The 15,126-nt window shown below is 34.7% G+C and overlaps 2 protein-coding genes across 2 annotated transcripts; one reads left to right on the top strand and one right to left on the bottom strand.

The window, feature by feature from the left end:
- Window positions 1-108: 108 nt before the first annotated feature.
- Window positions 109-5,864, top strand: LOC107856308 (tryptophan synthase beta chain 2, chloroplastic). Its single transcript, XM_016701291.2, has 5 exons — window positions 109-781; window positions 3,487-3,840; window positions 4,559-5,001; window positions 5,136-5,230; window positions 5,342-5,864. Exons 1-5 carry the CDS (start codon window positions 644-646, stop codon window positions 5,515-5,517), a joined length of 1,206 nt encoding a protein of 401 aa, XP_016556777.1. The 5' UTR covers window positions 109-643; the 3' UTR covers window positions 5,518-5,864.
- An 87-nt stretch (window positions 5,865-5,951) lies between these two features.
- LOC107856309 (glucose-6-phosphate/phosphate translocator 1, chloroplastic) lies at window positions 5,952-12,089 on the bottom strand. Its single transcript, XM_016701292.2, has 5 exons — window positions 10,585-12,089; window positions 9,241-9,466; window positions 8,443-8,665; window positions 7,212-7,425; window positions 5,952-6,237 (listed from the first exon to the last, which is right to left on the bottom strand). Exons 1-5 carry the CDS (start codon window positions 11,095-11,097, stop codon window positions 6,226-6,228), a joined length of 1,188 nt encoding a protein of 395 aa, XP_016556778.2. The 5' UTR covers window positions 11,098-12,089; the 3' UTR covers window positions 5,952-6,225.
- Window positions 12,090-15,126: the final 3,037 nt, after the last annotated feature.

The raw sequence follows: 15,126 nt of genomic DNA, 5'->3' as shown, positions 1-15,126 counted from the left end.
CATTTAATAAAGACAATTTTTTCGTTATAAAGATACATAGTTAGCTGATAATTTTTTTTAATTTTATATCTGGTGAGATATATAATATGATCAGAGGCAGAGTCAGGATTTCAACTAAGGGATTCAATATTCAAAGAAAATTTAATCGAAGGGAGTTTAACATCTACTATAATCACATAAAAAATAATTTTAATTATGTATAAATGATATATTTTTTCGTTGAGGAGGGTTCGGATAAACCCCGAACCCCCTAACAAAAGGTTGGCTCTGCCCCTTAATATCCAACTAAGATATGTACTACATAATTAGCTCTTGATATATTTTTTCTGATTGTGAATTTATTGAAATACATATTTAGCTTTCGGGTAAATCTAATGAAAATATATAATTTAGCCAAAATTTTTATAATTACTTTGTTGGGATGAAGATTTGTGTAAATATGATAAATTAATGCGTATGTTTATGTTTTTATAATTTTTTTTTTTAAAAAAGAATCATCTAAACATGGCCTCCCACCGCTCCCCAAATCCCACCATTTCTCCTCCTCATTATCTCAAATTCACAAATACCCTTCAAATTCATCAAAATTACATCTTTACCCTCCAAGCTACGTGTCATTGCTTCTGTTCTCGCCGGAAAATCAATGTCGTCAGCTCAACGGCCAGATTCGTTCGGCCGGTTTGGGAAGTTCGGTGGAAAGTATGTACCGGAAACTCTAATGCATGCTCTGGAGGAGCTTGAAAATGCATTCAATTCGCTTGCCGCCGACGAAGACTTTCAGGTGTTTTCATTTTCTGCATTATCCAATTTGAAACAAATGAATATAGAAGATTAGTTTAGCTAAAGTATAATGGAAGATATATTAATAAATTTACTACATGTATATTGAATATTCATTGTGAATCTAGTTGTTATCGTATGTATATTAACTTGAGATTGTTGTAGAAACTAATAAACTTCAAATAATCCTGAACCTTCATCTACTATGCTTACTTTGGGATATATATGAAATTTACAAGTATATGCTGAATATTTTATGGTGAATCTAGTTGTCATTGTATGTATTTCAGCTTGAGATTGTTGTAGAAATTAATAAACTTCAAATCCTGAATCTGTCCTACTATGCCAACTTTGGGATATATTATGAAATTTACTGAATATATATTGAATATTTTATTGTGAATCTAGTTGTTATTGTATGTATATTATCTTGAGATTGTTACGTTGTAGAAACTAATTAACTTCAAATACTGAATCTGCATCTACTATGCTAAGTTTGGGATATATGATGAAATTTACTGAATATATATTGAATATTTTACTGTGAATCTAGTTATTATTATTGTATATTAACTTGAGATTGTTATAGGAGCTCATAAACTTTCAAATCCTGAATCTGCGTCTGCTATGCTAACTTTAGGATTTGAGAGTAATTGATATTTGTTGATTTTTTGACCGCATTGAGCATTGCTATAATAAGAGTGGATCTGATTGATTAGATGTTAACACAGAATACATGCGACCTCCCACCAGCAACAGTTTTCTATAGAACAATCGTGTCTAGTCTAGCTTTTACGCACGTAGTTAAATATACGAGATACCAGTCACCTCCTACCAGCAACATTTTTCAAATTACTTTTTCTTTTTTCGGATAACCGCGGTCAGGGTCAGCTTTTGTGCACCTTGAATAAGTCCACGGGATACGTGCTACATGTGCCACCAACAACAGTTTTTGAAGTACTTTGTTTCATCTGTTTGAGTATTTGAATGAAATGAATGGAGAAGATTCATATAGTGCAACGAAACTATTGTAGCTATGTTTATTGAGAAATTTGCTGAACATATGCTGAACATTTCATTGTGAATCTAGTTATTAGTTATTCGTATTGTATATTAACTTGAGATAGTTGTAGAAACGGGTAAACTTTAAATTCTGGATTCTCTTTACTGTGCAAACTTAGGATTTGAGAGTAGTTGATATTTGTTGTTTTTTTGACTGAATTGAGCATTCTGTTATAAGATTAGATCTGATTGATTGGATGTTACCACAGGCTTTTACTTTTTCAGGAGTTAGTCATGCATTATTAGATCTCTCTGAACCTTTACGAAAATTTTCTTTTATCATTCGAAATATGAACAATGAAACGAACAATTAAAGAAAAAGCAGCTCAGTGCACTAAGCTCCTGCTATGCATAGCACTAGGGATGGCAATGGGGCGGCGCGGGTGCGGTGTGGTGCGGGTTTTAAGCTATGCGGGGCGGTGCGGGTTTTAAGTTATGCAGGGTAGTGCGGGGCGAGGCGGGTTAAAGTAAGTTTTTTTTTAAATGGTGCGGTGCGGGTTGCAGGTATATGCGGATTTAAATTAAAAAAAGCTAAAAATTAGTATTGTTCTCGTGAATATATCTAAAATTATATGTATTCTTTACTTAAAGTTTTATGATACTTAAAACGACATGTATAACACTACAAATAAATAATTTTATAGTAGCCCTTTTAACATCTCTATTCATTTTAATAAAAATATGATATTTGATCATTACTTGTACACGTTATACTTTTTGACAATTTTTTAGGGAAAAGTGATATAATAGAAATCAGTTATTATTTCCTAGTTGTAGATTTGAAAATATTATGATTTTCAATGGAGTTACAAATTTTTCAAAAAAAAAGGAAAAAATAAAAACATGGGGCGGTGCGGTGCGGTTATGCGCAGGTATGAATGTGGGGCGGGTTTATGCGGGTTTAAAGGTGATGCAGTGCGGTGCGGTTTTAAAACTTGCGGGTTTAGAAAAAACCCGCACCGCACCGCACCGCACCACACCATTGCCATTGCCATCCCTGATAGCACGGCCTCTGGGAAATGGCCAGACCATAAGGGCCTATTGTATGCAGTCTTACCTTGCAATGGTTCCACAACTCGAACCTCCTGATCACGCGACACAACTTTACTAGTTATGCTGAGGCTCCCTTTCAAACTAACAAAAAAGGATCTTTTCTTTTTGTTATTCAATCATGAAATGGTGAAACTAGTTGACTTCGTTAACATGTTGAAATAGTTGAACGTAAGTTTAAACTGCAAAATATCTTTGTGTACATGTGTGGATGTATTTAAAATAAATCGTAGATATCTTCCTTCATAGTTTCTTTTGGAAACTGCAGGAGCTACAATTTTGTTGGGAATTTAGCACAATTGAAGTTTTTCTTCTGATATGAGGGGTTGTAGTTACGACGTATGAGCTTTATGTTCATAACCCCCTCTTGATCAAGAAATTCTCTTAACCCCCTTTTTCTTTTTTTCAGTTACTTTGGAATTTAGAGAACTGCAAGTAATTTCTTTATACGTTAAATTATTTAGTCTTTGAATGAAATGGACTTGAATAGATAGAAGGGAATGTAGATGATTCAGAAGCTTGACTCCAGACTTGTTGACCCTTGTAAAACTTCTAACTTGTTTGTACACCATTTATGCTGATTGCTGACTGCAGAAGGAACTAGATGGGATATTGAGAGATTATGTTGGTAGAGAGAGTCCTCTTTATTTTGCGAAGCGACTTACTGAGCATTATAAACGTCCAGATGGAGGGCCACTGATCTACCTGAAGAGAGAAGATCTAAACCACACGGGTGCCCACAAAATCAATAATGCTGTTGCCCAAGCTTTGCTTGCCAAGCGCTTGGGCAAAAAACGCATTATTGCCGAGACAGGAGCCGGTCAGCATGGTGTTGCCACTGCAACTGTTTGTGCTCGCTTTGGTTTGGAGTGTGTTATTTATATGGGTGCTCAAGATATGGAGAGGCAAGCATTGAATGTCTTCAGAATGCGACTGCTTGGAGCTGAGGTCCGTATCATACATTATAAATTGACCTCTCTGTTCATAGCTTAATTGAGGAGAGATTTTGAAAATTGATTCGAAGAATTCGCTTATGAACTTTGTGGTTTCACTGAAATCTCTGCACCTTATATTAACTGACTTGGTTATCTGCAATGACACTAGCTTGTTTAATAAAATCCCGTGGTTCTTCTCTATGTTCAAGATGAATTTCCCTGTAAATGTACTATGTATTTTTTGCATTCATAAATTTTCAATTGCAGGAGTCATTAGTAAGTGTGCTCCATAGGTAAGCAAAATTTTGGTAAATGGGATTAATTATATCCATGAACTTAGAGAGTAGGATAAGATGCATACAGATGGAAGAGGTAATCTTATTAATAGTCAAATATCAGTCAAACAATTGCATAGTAAGTGAGAATTTGCCTGGAAATTTCTTGTTTTGCATTTCCTACACTGCTTCGTATTGATCTTTTCTTTTGTTTAGTTACCTTGCCTTTATTTTGATCTAAGGACAATTTAGAATTCTATTTAGGGCTTGTGGACCGTGGTTAGCTGAACAATTGCCTTAATTCTGTTATACATCCCTGTAGATGGTTAAGCTTCTTCCTTTTCCCCTCTTCTTCCTGGGATAATTACATGATCTTATCTTACATTTGAAAGAGTAATCTTTCTATTGCATTTGCATCAATATATTTAATTACATTTCCCCAAACTAACATTGCAGGTTAGAGTAGTACACTCTGGAACTGCTACACTCAAGGATGCTACTTCAGAAGCCATAAGGGATTGGGTTACAAATGTTGAAACAACTCATTACATACTTGGATCAGTTGCAGGACCACACCCTTACCCCATGATGGTTAGGGAGTTCCATGCGGTAATTGGTAAAGAAACAAGGAAGCAAGCTTTGGAAAAGTGGGGTGGGAAGCCAGACGTGCTTGTTGCATGTGTTGGTGGAGGTTCAAATGCTATGGGACTGTTTCATGAGTTTGTTGATGACAAAGATGTGAGGTTGATAGGGGTGGAAGCAGCCGGTTTTGGTCTAGATAGCGGTAAACATGCTGCCACTTTGACAAAGGGAGAGGTAGGAGTACTGCATGGAGCTATGAGCTATCTTCTGCAGGATGAAGACGGACAGATAGTTGAGCCTCATTCAATCAGTGCCGGGTAATAACTTGGACTTTGCTTGTTATCAAAGTGCTCATTTACACTTGACGCTACCAAAATTAGTATATTCGCCAAAATCATATCTTTACACCTTCCAAGTTCCAACTGGTCTTTTTTTCCCAACGGATTATTAGATTGGATTACCCTGGAGTTGGGCCAGAACACAGCTTTTTGAAAGATCTGGGGAGAGCAGAGTATCATAGCATCACGGATGAGGAGGCTTTGGAAGGTGATAAATGACACCACTTATTCTTTGTTCCTAAGCTTCATATATGATTTTGCTCCCCTTTGAAATTGTTATTTTCTAGTTTGCTATATCTTACAAACCTGTTTTTTGCAGCCTTTAAAAGGTTATCTCGGTTAGAAGGCATCATCCCCGCTCTGGAAACATCTCACGCTCTGGCCTACTTGGAGAAGCTATGTCCATCTTTACCGAATGGAAGTAAGGTTGTGCTCAACTGCAGTGGTAGAGGAGATAAAGATGTTCAAACTGCTATTAAATATTTGAAGGTTTGATAGAAACGTTGGTAATACTTGGCCCAAATGGTTCTTTGTACTTGAAGGTGTTTCATGGCAATACCAATTCTCCCAAGTTGTATGAAGATTCGTCGAAAGTGAAGTTGCTAGAGCTGCTGGTTCACAATGCGATACTATTCTTTTGATTGTTTAGAGATCCATCCATGTATGCCAGTTTTGTCACTTGATTTCTATCAGTTGTGTTTCCACCAGAAAGTTTCATGCCCTACCATAAAGGTGTATTGTACGCAACCCAACCTTGCATTTTCAGTTTGTTCTTTGTTTTATACACAAGATCCATTTGATACATTTTCAGTATTAAGTTCATTAGCCAAATTTTACTTCAATTGGCCTTCCGGCGCGATCAATGCCAAACATAGAATGGTAGAGAGGCCTTGAACTGCTTTTTGTTTGAGCCAAAATCTGGAATGCGCTTCAATGAACTAATTTATGACATTCTCAACCCAAGAAGTACTCTTATTAGTACACTTGTTGATGTCTCTATGAATAATAACAAAACAAGGAAACCAGGCCTCGATAACTCTATAGGATTTGAGTTAACTTCAACTCATTATTGCTATCTACAAAATACTCAAATAAGTTCCATGTTCAACTCAAAGCAAGGGTAGACTGAGGATCCTAAGAGACATTGACCTCAAGGTTCTCTTCAACGTCTTTATCCCTACCGCGGTATGCAAGTTCCACTCTTCATTGTTTTGCCTGCATTACATTCAAAGAGTTCCTTAGTGGAAGGCCACAAAGAAAATGAACTTAAGAATCAAGTTTAAGTTACTCTCAATGAACAACCAACAAATCGCGAGCATTTAAGAAGATAAATCGTTTTGAAAGATTGGTGCTACATGAAAATGCAGTACCTTGGTTTCTATAGCGAACAAAAGAACACCTCGAGCTCAACACCCAAGCTAGTTGGAGTTAGCTATATGAATTATCCTCTCCATATGAACTCATTTCCTTTCAATATTTCAAGAAATAGATCGTTTCGAAGGATTGGTCCTACATGAAAATGCAGTAACTTGGTTTCTATTGCGAACAAAAGAACACCTCGAGCTCAACACCCAAGCTAGTTGGAGTCGGCTATATGAATTATCCTCTCCATATGAACTCATTTCCATTCAATATTTCAACGATAATTTCTATCGCACTTGGCATGGAGAATATTTTGATATGGTAACTTACGTCTCTTACATTACCACCGCCCTACCTCTCCCCAAGGATTAATGTTGCTCCTTCAAAACTCAAGGTTCGAGGTGAAGGGTGCTTTTATAACTTGAACTAGCTAGCATTGGTGCAATGACATGATCGAATCACTTGGGGAACATATGAATCATTTATACCTCTATTCATTTTAGCACTAAATGATTTGCCTTCCATGAGAGAGAGAGATGTTCTCTAAGTTTTCGAACAACAAATAGTACAATTATGATGTGCTAACCCAAACGAAAGAAGATAAGGCGCACACAAACACATACAAAGAGGAACTAAAACATCCGAGTGAAGGTTATTGCGCAGGTAAGGGAAAATAGCTCTCTCTCATACCGCGTTTATAATGACAATAGTTACGGAGAATATTAGTTTGCTTGCCATTAAGTAGAAAAAGCTATATTTAGATAGATATATCAAGGAAGCACAATCAATCACATCTGATACAGAAACACGAAAAATGAAATAATCACCTGTGAGTACAAGAAAGTTCCAAGAATTGCAATGGCAGCTCCAAGAGCGTTGATTGGCTGGACGGGTGTACGGAAGATAATGATGGAGGAGACTATTACAGAAATACGTTTCATAGTGTTTCCAATACTAAACGTCAAGGGAGAGATCTCATCCAGGGACATGTAAGAAACCTGATTGTAGAGGTGATAAAATACACTCTGGGCCGCCATCCACCTGTTATCAACAAACCAACATTCATCACATTAAATGCCAGTCAACGCCAAAGCTAAATTTAATGGTATAAACTAGAAAGTATAGGATCTCTCGTGAGTTGATTGGATTAAACAAAATTAACTCTGAGAGGTTCATGGACTTTCTACTTTCACAGTGCGTGTAAAGTATGAGATGCAACTATTTTCCCAAAATCCTTCCTCGTCACCTTCTGACGCAGCTCAAACTAATGGATTAAAAGGGAATCCACCATTCTTGATACCAATTCACTTGCTCACATCAGTTGTTCTATACATAAGTAGCGTTAAATTGTTCTAAGAAGGGTAAAATTCAGATGAAGTAAGATATAAACTGATCTCCAGTTCTCTTTTGTCAAAGGAGGATGGAGCAGGCACACCGACTGTGCGCCTACTCTGGTTGTGCGCGAACTGGGAAAAAGTAGCTGCTAAAGTTAAGCTAAAAGGTATTGGCAAATAAGTGATGGAGATTTGATACAGACTGAAAAGGGGATAAGCTAAGCTAGTGTTAAATTGTTCTAATAGTAGTAAAATTCACATGAAGTAAAATATATACTGCTCTCACACAACAAGTTACTAAAATCAATAACAATAACAAAAATGTCTCAATCTCAAGCAAGACCATGTCCCTCTATTTAAGCATGGTCCATAATATTGATAAACCTAGTTTCTCTAGCACTAAAAGTTCTCTACATTTTCAATTGACATATAAATCTCTAACATGATTAAAATTACCGCGGTCAAATGTAGTACTCTCTCTGTTCATTTTATGTGACACCATTCGTATCTGTGGAGTTAAATATTTTGAATTAGTATATTTAGCTTCCAAACATGTAAAATTTTTATTTCCAAAAGCTTGAGGAATTGAATACTTTGACCCTCGTACTTTGAACCTTGTCATATAAAGTGGAACGGAGGGAGTATTATTTAACCAGAGCAATTAATGGCAAAATGCAAATGACACGGAATGTAAAAACAGATAAGATGACAGTCATGTGATTACCAGACGATTTGGGGACCAATTTGAGAGACAGCCTTTTCAAATCCTAGAGCCCACATTTGTGGTCCCTCAACAGCAATGGCAAATGGTGTGAGAAGCAACAAAGACAACATAGACAAGCAAGCATAGTAGTTCATCCCACTAACAGATTTTCCCTTCATACCCCTCTTGGAGAATATATTTCTGAAGACAAATGCCACGTTCGAGATCATAGCCCCAGCAAAACCTAACGTGGACAAACCAACAAAAACAGATAAAAATCATCAGCAAACAAATTTCATAAGCAAATGTTGTCTTCAACACTCAAAACAATCTTAATGGTCAAAGACATCATAAAATGCCAACACCATTGCCACCTGATTAAACAAAAAACAGGTCAGCCCGGATTGCATCACACAATATCCTTCCATTAATCGGAGTATTATCAAACTTGAGAAGTCAGAATTGCCCTCGGAAAATGCCATCATATGGTGTATTTAGCATGACGAAAGTCATTTTCTAAAAATGCTTTCTATGATAAGTCGAATTCCGATATTTCATTTCCAAAAGATGTTTTCCTTTCATGGAATTTTTTTTAAGAAGAATATATCATACCAAATACAGTGTCTTATTACAGCCGTTAAAGCTAGAGTATAAATTATTTCTCTTATGCTACAAAACATTTGCCATCAAATTTCCAGAAAATTCTGTGTATACAAGTATGATGACGTTAAAAAATGTTTTACCACGCGACAGGCAAGAATATCAATACAAATGATGGGGATATCAAGTCTTAACAATAAGTAAAAGTTAATTAATTACCAATCCAGTTGAAGTTCAACTCTGTAAGAGCAGAAAGACCACAACCACCGATGATGGGGATAAGAGATAAGTAAACGGCTGTAGGAAATGTCTCTCCCAAGAGGAACCTAGAAACCAAAACGCTAAAAGCAGGTTCACCACTCTTGATGATGTGAGTGAATGAAACTGCCACTTTTGACATGCTCACCGTAGCTGCCACATGCCCAATTGTATGTGCAACGGCAACCTATAATACAAAACAGGAACAAAACAAGGAGCGATTAAGACTGTTCCGCTTAAAAGACAACTTTTTTCAGATAATGATAGTATCCAAGCTAGTTTGTCTGCACGTCTACGTGTTATCTCATACTAGTACATGCGTCAAATAACTCTAGACCACCGAAACAAGACTTTTTCAGATAATTATAGTATCTAACCTAGTCCGGGTGCACGTCCACATGCTATCTCACATTAGTACATGTATCAAATACCTCTGACCAGAAAAAACAAAGGAGAAAAGAAATCACTTAGCATTTCTCTTGTGGTTTTCATCCACAAAAAAACAAAACTTTTTCCAGATAATGATAGTATCTAAGCTAGTTTGTGTGCACGTCTACTTGCTATCTCACCCTAGTATATGCATCTAATAACTCAGACCACCAAAACAAAGTAGAAAAGAAATCACTTAACATGAAGGTCTCTTGTGGTTTTCATTCACAAAAACACAAAACTTCGTTTTCATAAAACAATTGTTCTGTACTTCAAAACCAATGCCTTTTGTTGTTTTGTGTTCTCTGTCAGCAAACCCAGAAAATATTACTTTCAAAGTTAAATCCAAACAAATCAACATCAAATTTAGGTACTGGGTTGGTAATGAATTACCCCTAAAGGAGGGGCTAAATTCTTGATTAAGCCAAAAACCAATACCAAGATCTATCAGAGCAGCTCGGTGCACTAAAGCTCCAGCTAAGCATGGGTCCCGAGGAACAACCAGATCTCAAGGGTCTGGTACACAAGCGCGCCCTGCATTTCTGCAAGAGGCTACTTCCACGGCTTGAACTCGTGACCTCCTGATCACATGGAGGCAACATTACCACTTACGAGTTACACCACGGCTCTCCTTCAAAGCCAAGATCTATGGCAAGTAAAAATTTCACTATTACAACAACCATGAACTAGATCCCCATTAATTCAATGAAAATTCCAGAGCGAACCAAACATCACACAAAACAGACCACAAACAACCTAAACAACCAAGGCATAAAACACCAAAACTATAACCACAGACATCATCAAAACAACAAAACAATCAAAAAGCTGCTGCCTTTAACCAATTGAGTATCCACAAAACTCAATTTTCCTTACCGGTAAGAGAGTTTTCCAGAATTCAAGATCGGTTTTCGGAGTTTCAGCAATTCTAAGAGTCCAAGACATCAACATAATAAGTGAACCAGCAGCAAGTGACAAAGTTGATGTTAACCAAGGGAATGGAAAAGCATTCAACACTTTCTTATTATATATATTAAAAATCACATTCAAAAACCACCATGTAGCAAAATAAACACCAATCTTCAACCTCCTTGCCACCTCAGTTTTCGAATCGGGTCCCTCAATCGGGTCGATCCGATCCGCTTCATAAGCCTTAACCTTAACCAAATTATCATTAGATCTCTCTTTCTTTAGCCCCCCAAAGTTTTCAACAGATGAAACATAAATAGGCTTGGTAAATGATACGCCGGAGCTCCGGCGGGACTTCATTGCCGCCGGTAATGGCGGAAGTAACGAAAAACGATGAGAAAAAGTCAAAGATTGAGACTTTGACCTGATGAAATCACAGCCATTGATTGTAAAAGCTGATTGTTTCACTGTTGAAATCATAATTCAAGAAAAATTTTGAGCTGGCAAACCGAAAATTCAGGTGGGGTATAGACTAAAAATTTAAACTTTATATTATAAAGATCAGAAAATAATATTATTATATTAGCAAAAACAACAAAACCCCAGATCAAGATTTTACGAAAAAACTTCAGCAAGATCACAAAATATTAAATTTTCAGCAAAAACACAACAACCCCAGATCAAGATTTTATGAAAATACTTTAGAAAGATCAGAAAATAATGCAACTTTTAGCAAAAACACAACCACCCCAAATCAAAATTTTACCAAAAAAGCTTTTTTAAGATCACAAAATAATATATTATTTTAGCAAAAACACAACAACCCCAGATCAAGATTTTACCAGACAAACTTAAGAAAGATCACAAAATAATACTATGATTTTAGCAAAAACACAAACACCCCAGATGAAGAACTTGGAAAAAGGGGTTGGTTATTCACGTGGAGAGAGGCAGTACCATGTCATGTACACTCCCTCCTTGTCAGTATATATTTATTTAATTGCAGAAATAGATTTATATGAGATCTAATATGCTCTGAAAAAAAACACAGAAAGAAGATTGAAATCTCAGTACAATAAGAAAAGGCTTATGATATGATGATCCAAAAAAAAAAGGCAGAACGAAAAAGTACGAGGCTTTTATGGAAGAAAGTGTATATTGGAATAGTAGAAAAACTAAGGTGGCTGCAAAAAAAAGTGTATAATAGTAGAACAAGAATAGTTTGTTTGGTGGGTGGGTGGGGTAGGAGTGGGGTAGGGGTGGGGGGTTGGAGTATTTTTTTTCCTTTTTAATTTTTTTCACCTCTATTATATCGACTAACCTATGATGTTTTTCTTTTTATTCTACCTTGATCTTTCCAAACAGAGGGCACTATTTTTTTTTTCCCCATAAAAATTTCGTGTTCGGATTAGTTCTCGTGTATTTAAACAAATTTTATGTATCTCTCATCAGCACAAATATCGACTTAACATGTCTATCGAGGCTTGATCAAATGGAAAAAATAAATACCTACTCTTTTTATTATAATTTTATAAAGCGGTGTTGGACTGAACATAAAATTTAGGAAATAAATAAAAAATATTGAATTTTGAGGTTTAAAGTAAAGTATGTGTGATTATAATCATTTCATTAAATAGAATTTCAATTTAAAAAAAGTATGGCATTCTCTTTTAGATATATTAAATAAATAAAAAAATTTTTAGAATTTAAATGTAAATTGAAAAAAATAATTTCTCTACTCTCATAAGATAGAAGTAAGATTTGCGTCCTATGATGTTTTTTTCCTTTTTGATTTTCCACTTAGTGTTTGGTATTTGTATTAAAACCCCAACTAATTTAAATCGCACGTTGCAAAATTCATTTTAAGAATAGCGTTCCCAATAAAATTTTCTCTGATAAAAGGGTGATTTGCGTCTGTTATTGTTATTGTTTGAAATTTGATGTGAAATAAGTAGGAAATGGTGGTTGGTGCCATCCAAAAAAATTGATTGATATAATAATAGGTGGTAGGGTATTGACCGTCAATTTATTTTATGAAAGTTTATAATACCAAAATTTAACATAACATGATTGTGACCCTTTGTATTTTAATCAATTAAATGGACTACTTCTTTAAGCTCCAACATGGATTTTGTTTTTCCATAGGGAGCAATTTTTAACACTTTAGTGATCTATCTAGTAAAGAATTTGAATCGACGTACGTATTTACAGGGGGCGGAGCCAGCCTTTTATTCGAGAGTTCGACCGAATTTCTTTCGATAGAAAAATATATTATTTCTATATGATTAAAATTATTTTTTATGTGGTTATAGTAGGTGTTGAACCCTCCTTCGACTAAATTTTCTTTGAATATGAAACTTCCTTAGTTGAAATCCTAAGTTTTCTTTGAATATGAAATCTCCTTCGTTGAAATTCTGGCTCCGCCTCTACGTACATAGAGACTAGTAATTTTAAAATATGATTAAACTAGAAAAAATATGAGTAAGTTGTTATTCAGAGCAAATAGCATAATTAACTATTCTACGACATATGTTTGAAGGATTTTTAAAAAATAACTATTTTAAAATCTACTTTAAATATGCAAATTTGAAATTTTTGAATTTTAATTTTTTGATTATCAGACTAAAGAAGCAATAGGATGAGATTAAAATCAATTAAATTTTCGATATATTTTGAAGAGGAATACTACAAGTATCTAAGGGTGTAGCCTAATGGCCAATGAAGTGAGTCGAGAACATGAAGTCTCAGCAGCCTCTAGATTCAAATCTCAGCTGCAAGGAGTGACGATGTTCATGAAATTAGTCAAGTTACGTGAAAGCCGACAAGCAAATAGAGATATTTTCTCAAATAAGTTTACATGACATTTTCTTTTTCTCTTTTGTCACAAAGCATACCAAAAAGAGAGAAGAGAATGAAATTTTTTTGTAATAAATAATGGATCACCTAACATGGTATATTGGTATTGACTTCTAACAAGATATAAAAATCTTAGAACTATTTTTTTGAAAAAAAAAAAAAGAAAAAGAAAAAAGTTTAATGTGTACGGAAAAGTCAATACCTTAAACAACCCCAATAATTATTTATAAGGTATTTGTGTATTGATTATTTTAATATATGATTGTCATAAGTTAATACCTCATTTTGAAAAAAAAAAGTAAAATACAAATAGCATAATTATGTTTAGTTATATTAGAATAGTCCTTGAAATTTATATTAGTAGAGCAATAAGTGGGCCTTTCACAAAGACAACTCCTCACTGTCAAAGCTTACCCACAAGTTAAGGGGCACACCATGTTTTTTGTTAAGTAAATTTAGTTATGGAGATTGCATCATTACATATTATTACTCCCTCCGTTCCATTTTACTCGTCCCAAATTTTCTAATTTATTATCCTATTTTACTTGTCCTTTTTTAATTTTTAAGACAAGACAATTTTTTTTTCCATTATACCATTACTGTAATTAATTACTCCTTATTACTCCCTCCGTCCCATTTTACCCGTCCTAAATTTTCTAATTTGGTGTCCCATTTTACTTGTCATTTTTTACTTATCAAGACAAGACAAATTTTTTTATTACATATTTTACCCTTTGCACTAATTACTTTTCTTTAAATTAAAATATAAACATCATTTAATAGAAGTAGTATGGTAAACTAACCATATTATTTGTTATTTTTCTTAATAATTGTGTCATCCCAATTTGAGACGAGTAAAATGAAACGGAGGGAGTATAAATGGTGCTTTGGTATTAGCCAGTCATCCATCAATATTGGAACTAACAACAAGACACAATTAAGAGGGGCAAAATGGTAAAATTATATTATCAATCATTTCTTAATACCTGTGTCATCTCAATTTGGGACGGGGGAGTATAAATTAGTCTGATGTATCAATGAGAAATGATCTCATTATAATGATCATAATAAACAATAACAGTGCTGGATTCAGTGCATTGTTATTGCTGTATGATATAAGGACATAAAGAAACATTAGTTTATTACAATATCAATGCCAAAGTTTGACCCATCCATTATTAAAGAAATGGAAATAAGTTCTCTAAAAGTTGGATTATGTTAAATGCTGTGTCATTTAATAAGAGAATTTTTTGCAGCTGTTCTCTGCCCCTTGTCTGGTATTTTTTTTTTTCTCTATGGAGACAAGAAGAAGACTATATATTATAAGTGGCTTTTTATTGGAATAAAAAGGCATTTTTATACAGCCCCTCCACAACATTTATAAGTCAAAGATGAAAAAAAGGAAAATTTGATTTTTTGAGCAATTATTCTTTTAACTTTTCTTTATGCTTTTTCTTCATTCCCTCACAAAAAGAAAATCGTACACGTCATCTAAAAGATAATTATAGATAATTTTTCATGATAAGTGAAATTAGTATCCTACAAGATAATTCAAGTAATGTATTGATAGTGTAAAAGAGTTTCACGTTGTCAGTGTATATTGGTAAAAGTTTTAAGAGTTCATACAGGGAATTATATGACAACGCTCGATTA

The sequence above is a fragment of the Capsicum annuum genome, chromosome 7 (genome assembly GCF_002878395.1).
Source record: "Capsicum annuum cultivar UCD-10X-F1 chromosome 7, UCD10Xv1.1, whole genome shotgun sequence".
Lineage (NCBI taxonomy): Eukaryota > Viridiplantae > Streptophyta > Magnoliopsida > Solanales > Solanaceae > Capsicum > Capsicum annuum.
Note: the sequence above shows the minus strand (reverse complement) of the source record. Positions and strands in the feature narration are given on the sequence as shown.

What these genes read in the sequence shown, in the direction of transcription:
- LOC107856308 (XM_016701291.2), top strand. Translation starts at nt 644, where the DNA reads ATGTCGTCAGCTCAACGGCCAGATTCGTTCGGCCGGTTTGGGAAGTTC. An exon ending in TGCGACTGCTTGGAGCTGAG is followed by an intron (nt 3,841 to 4,558) that starts GTCCGTATCATA and finishes CTAACATTGCAG; the next exon opens with GTTAGAGTAGTACACTCTGG. An exon ending in GGATGAGGAGGCTTTGGAAG is followed by an intron (nt 5,231 to 5,341) that starts GTGATAAATGAC and finishes TGTTTTTTGCAG; the next exon opens with CCTTTAAAAGGTTATCTCGG.
- LOC107856309 (XM_016701292.2), bottom strand. Translation starts at nt 11,097, where the DNA reads ATGATTTCAACAGTGAAACAATCAGCTTTTACAATCAATGGCTGTGAT. An exon ending in TCTGGAAAACTCTCTTACCG is followed by an intron (nt 9,467 to 10,584) that starts GTAAGGAAAATT and finishes TTTGTATTATAG; the next exon opens with GTTGCCGTTGCACATACAAT. An exon ending in GTTGAACTTCAACTGGATTG is followed by an intron (nt 8,666 to 9,240) that starts GTAATTAATTAA and finishes TGTCCACGTTAG; the next exon opens with GTTTTGCTGGGGCTATGATC.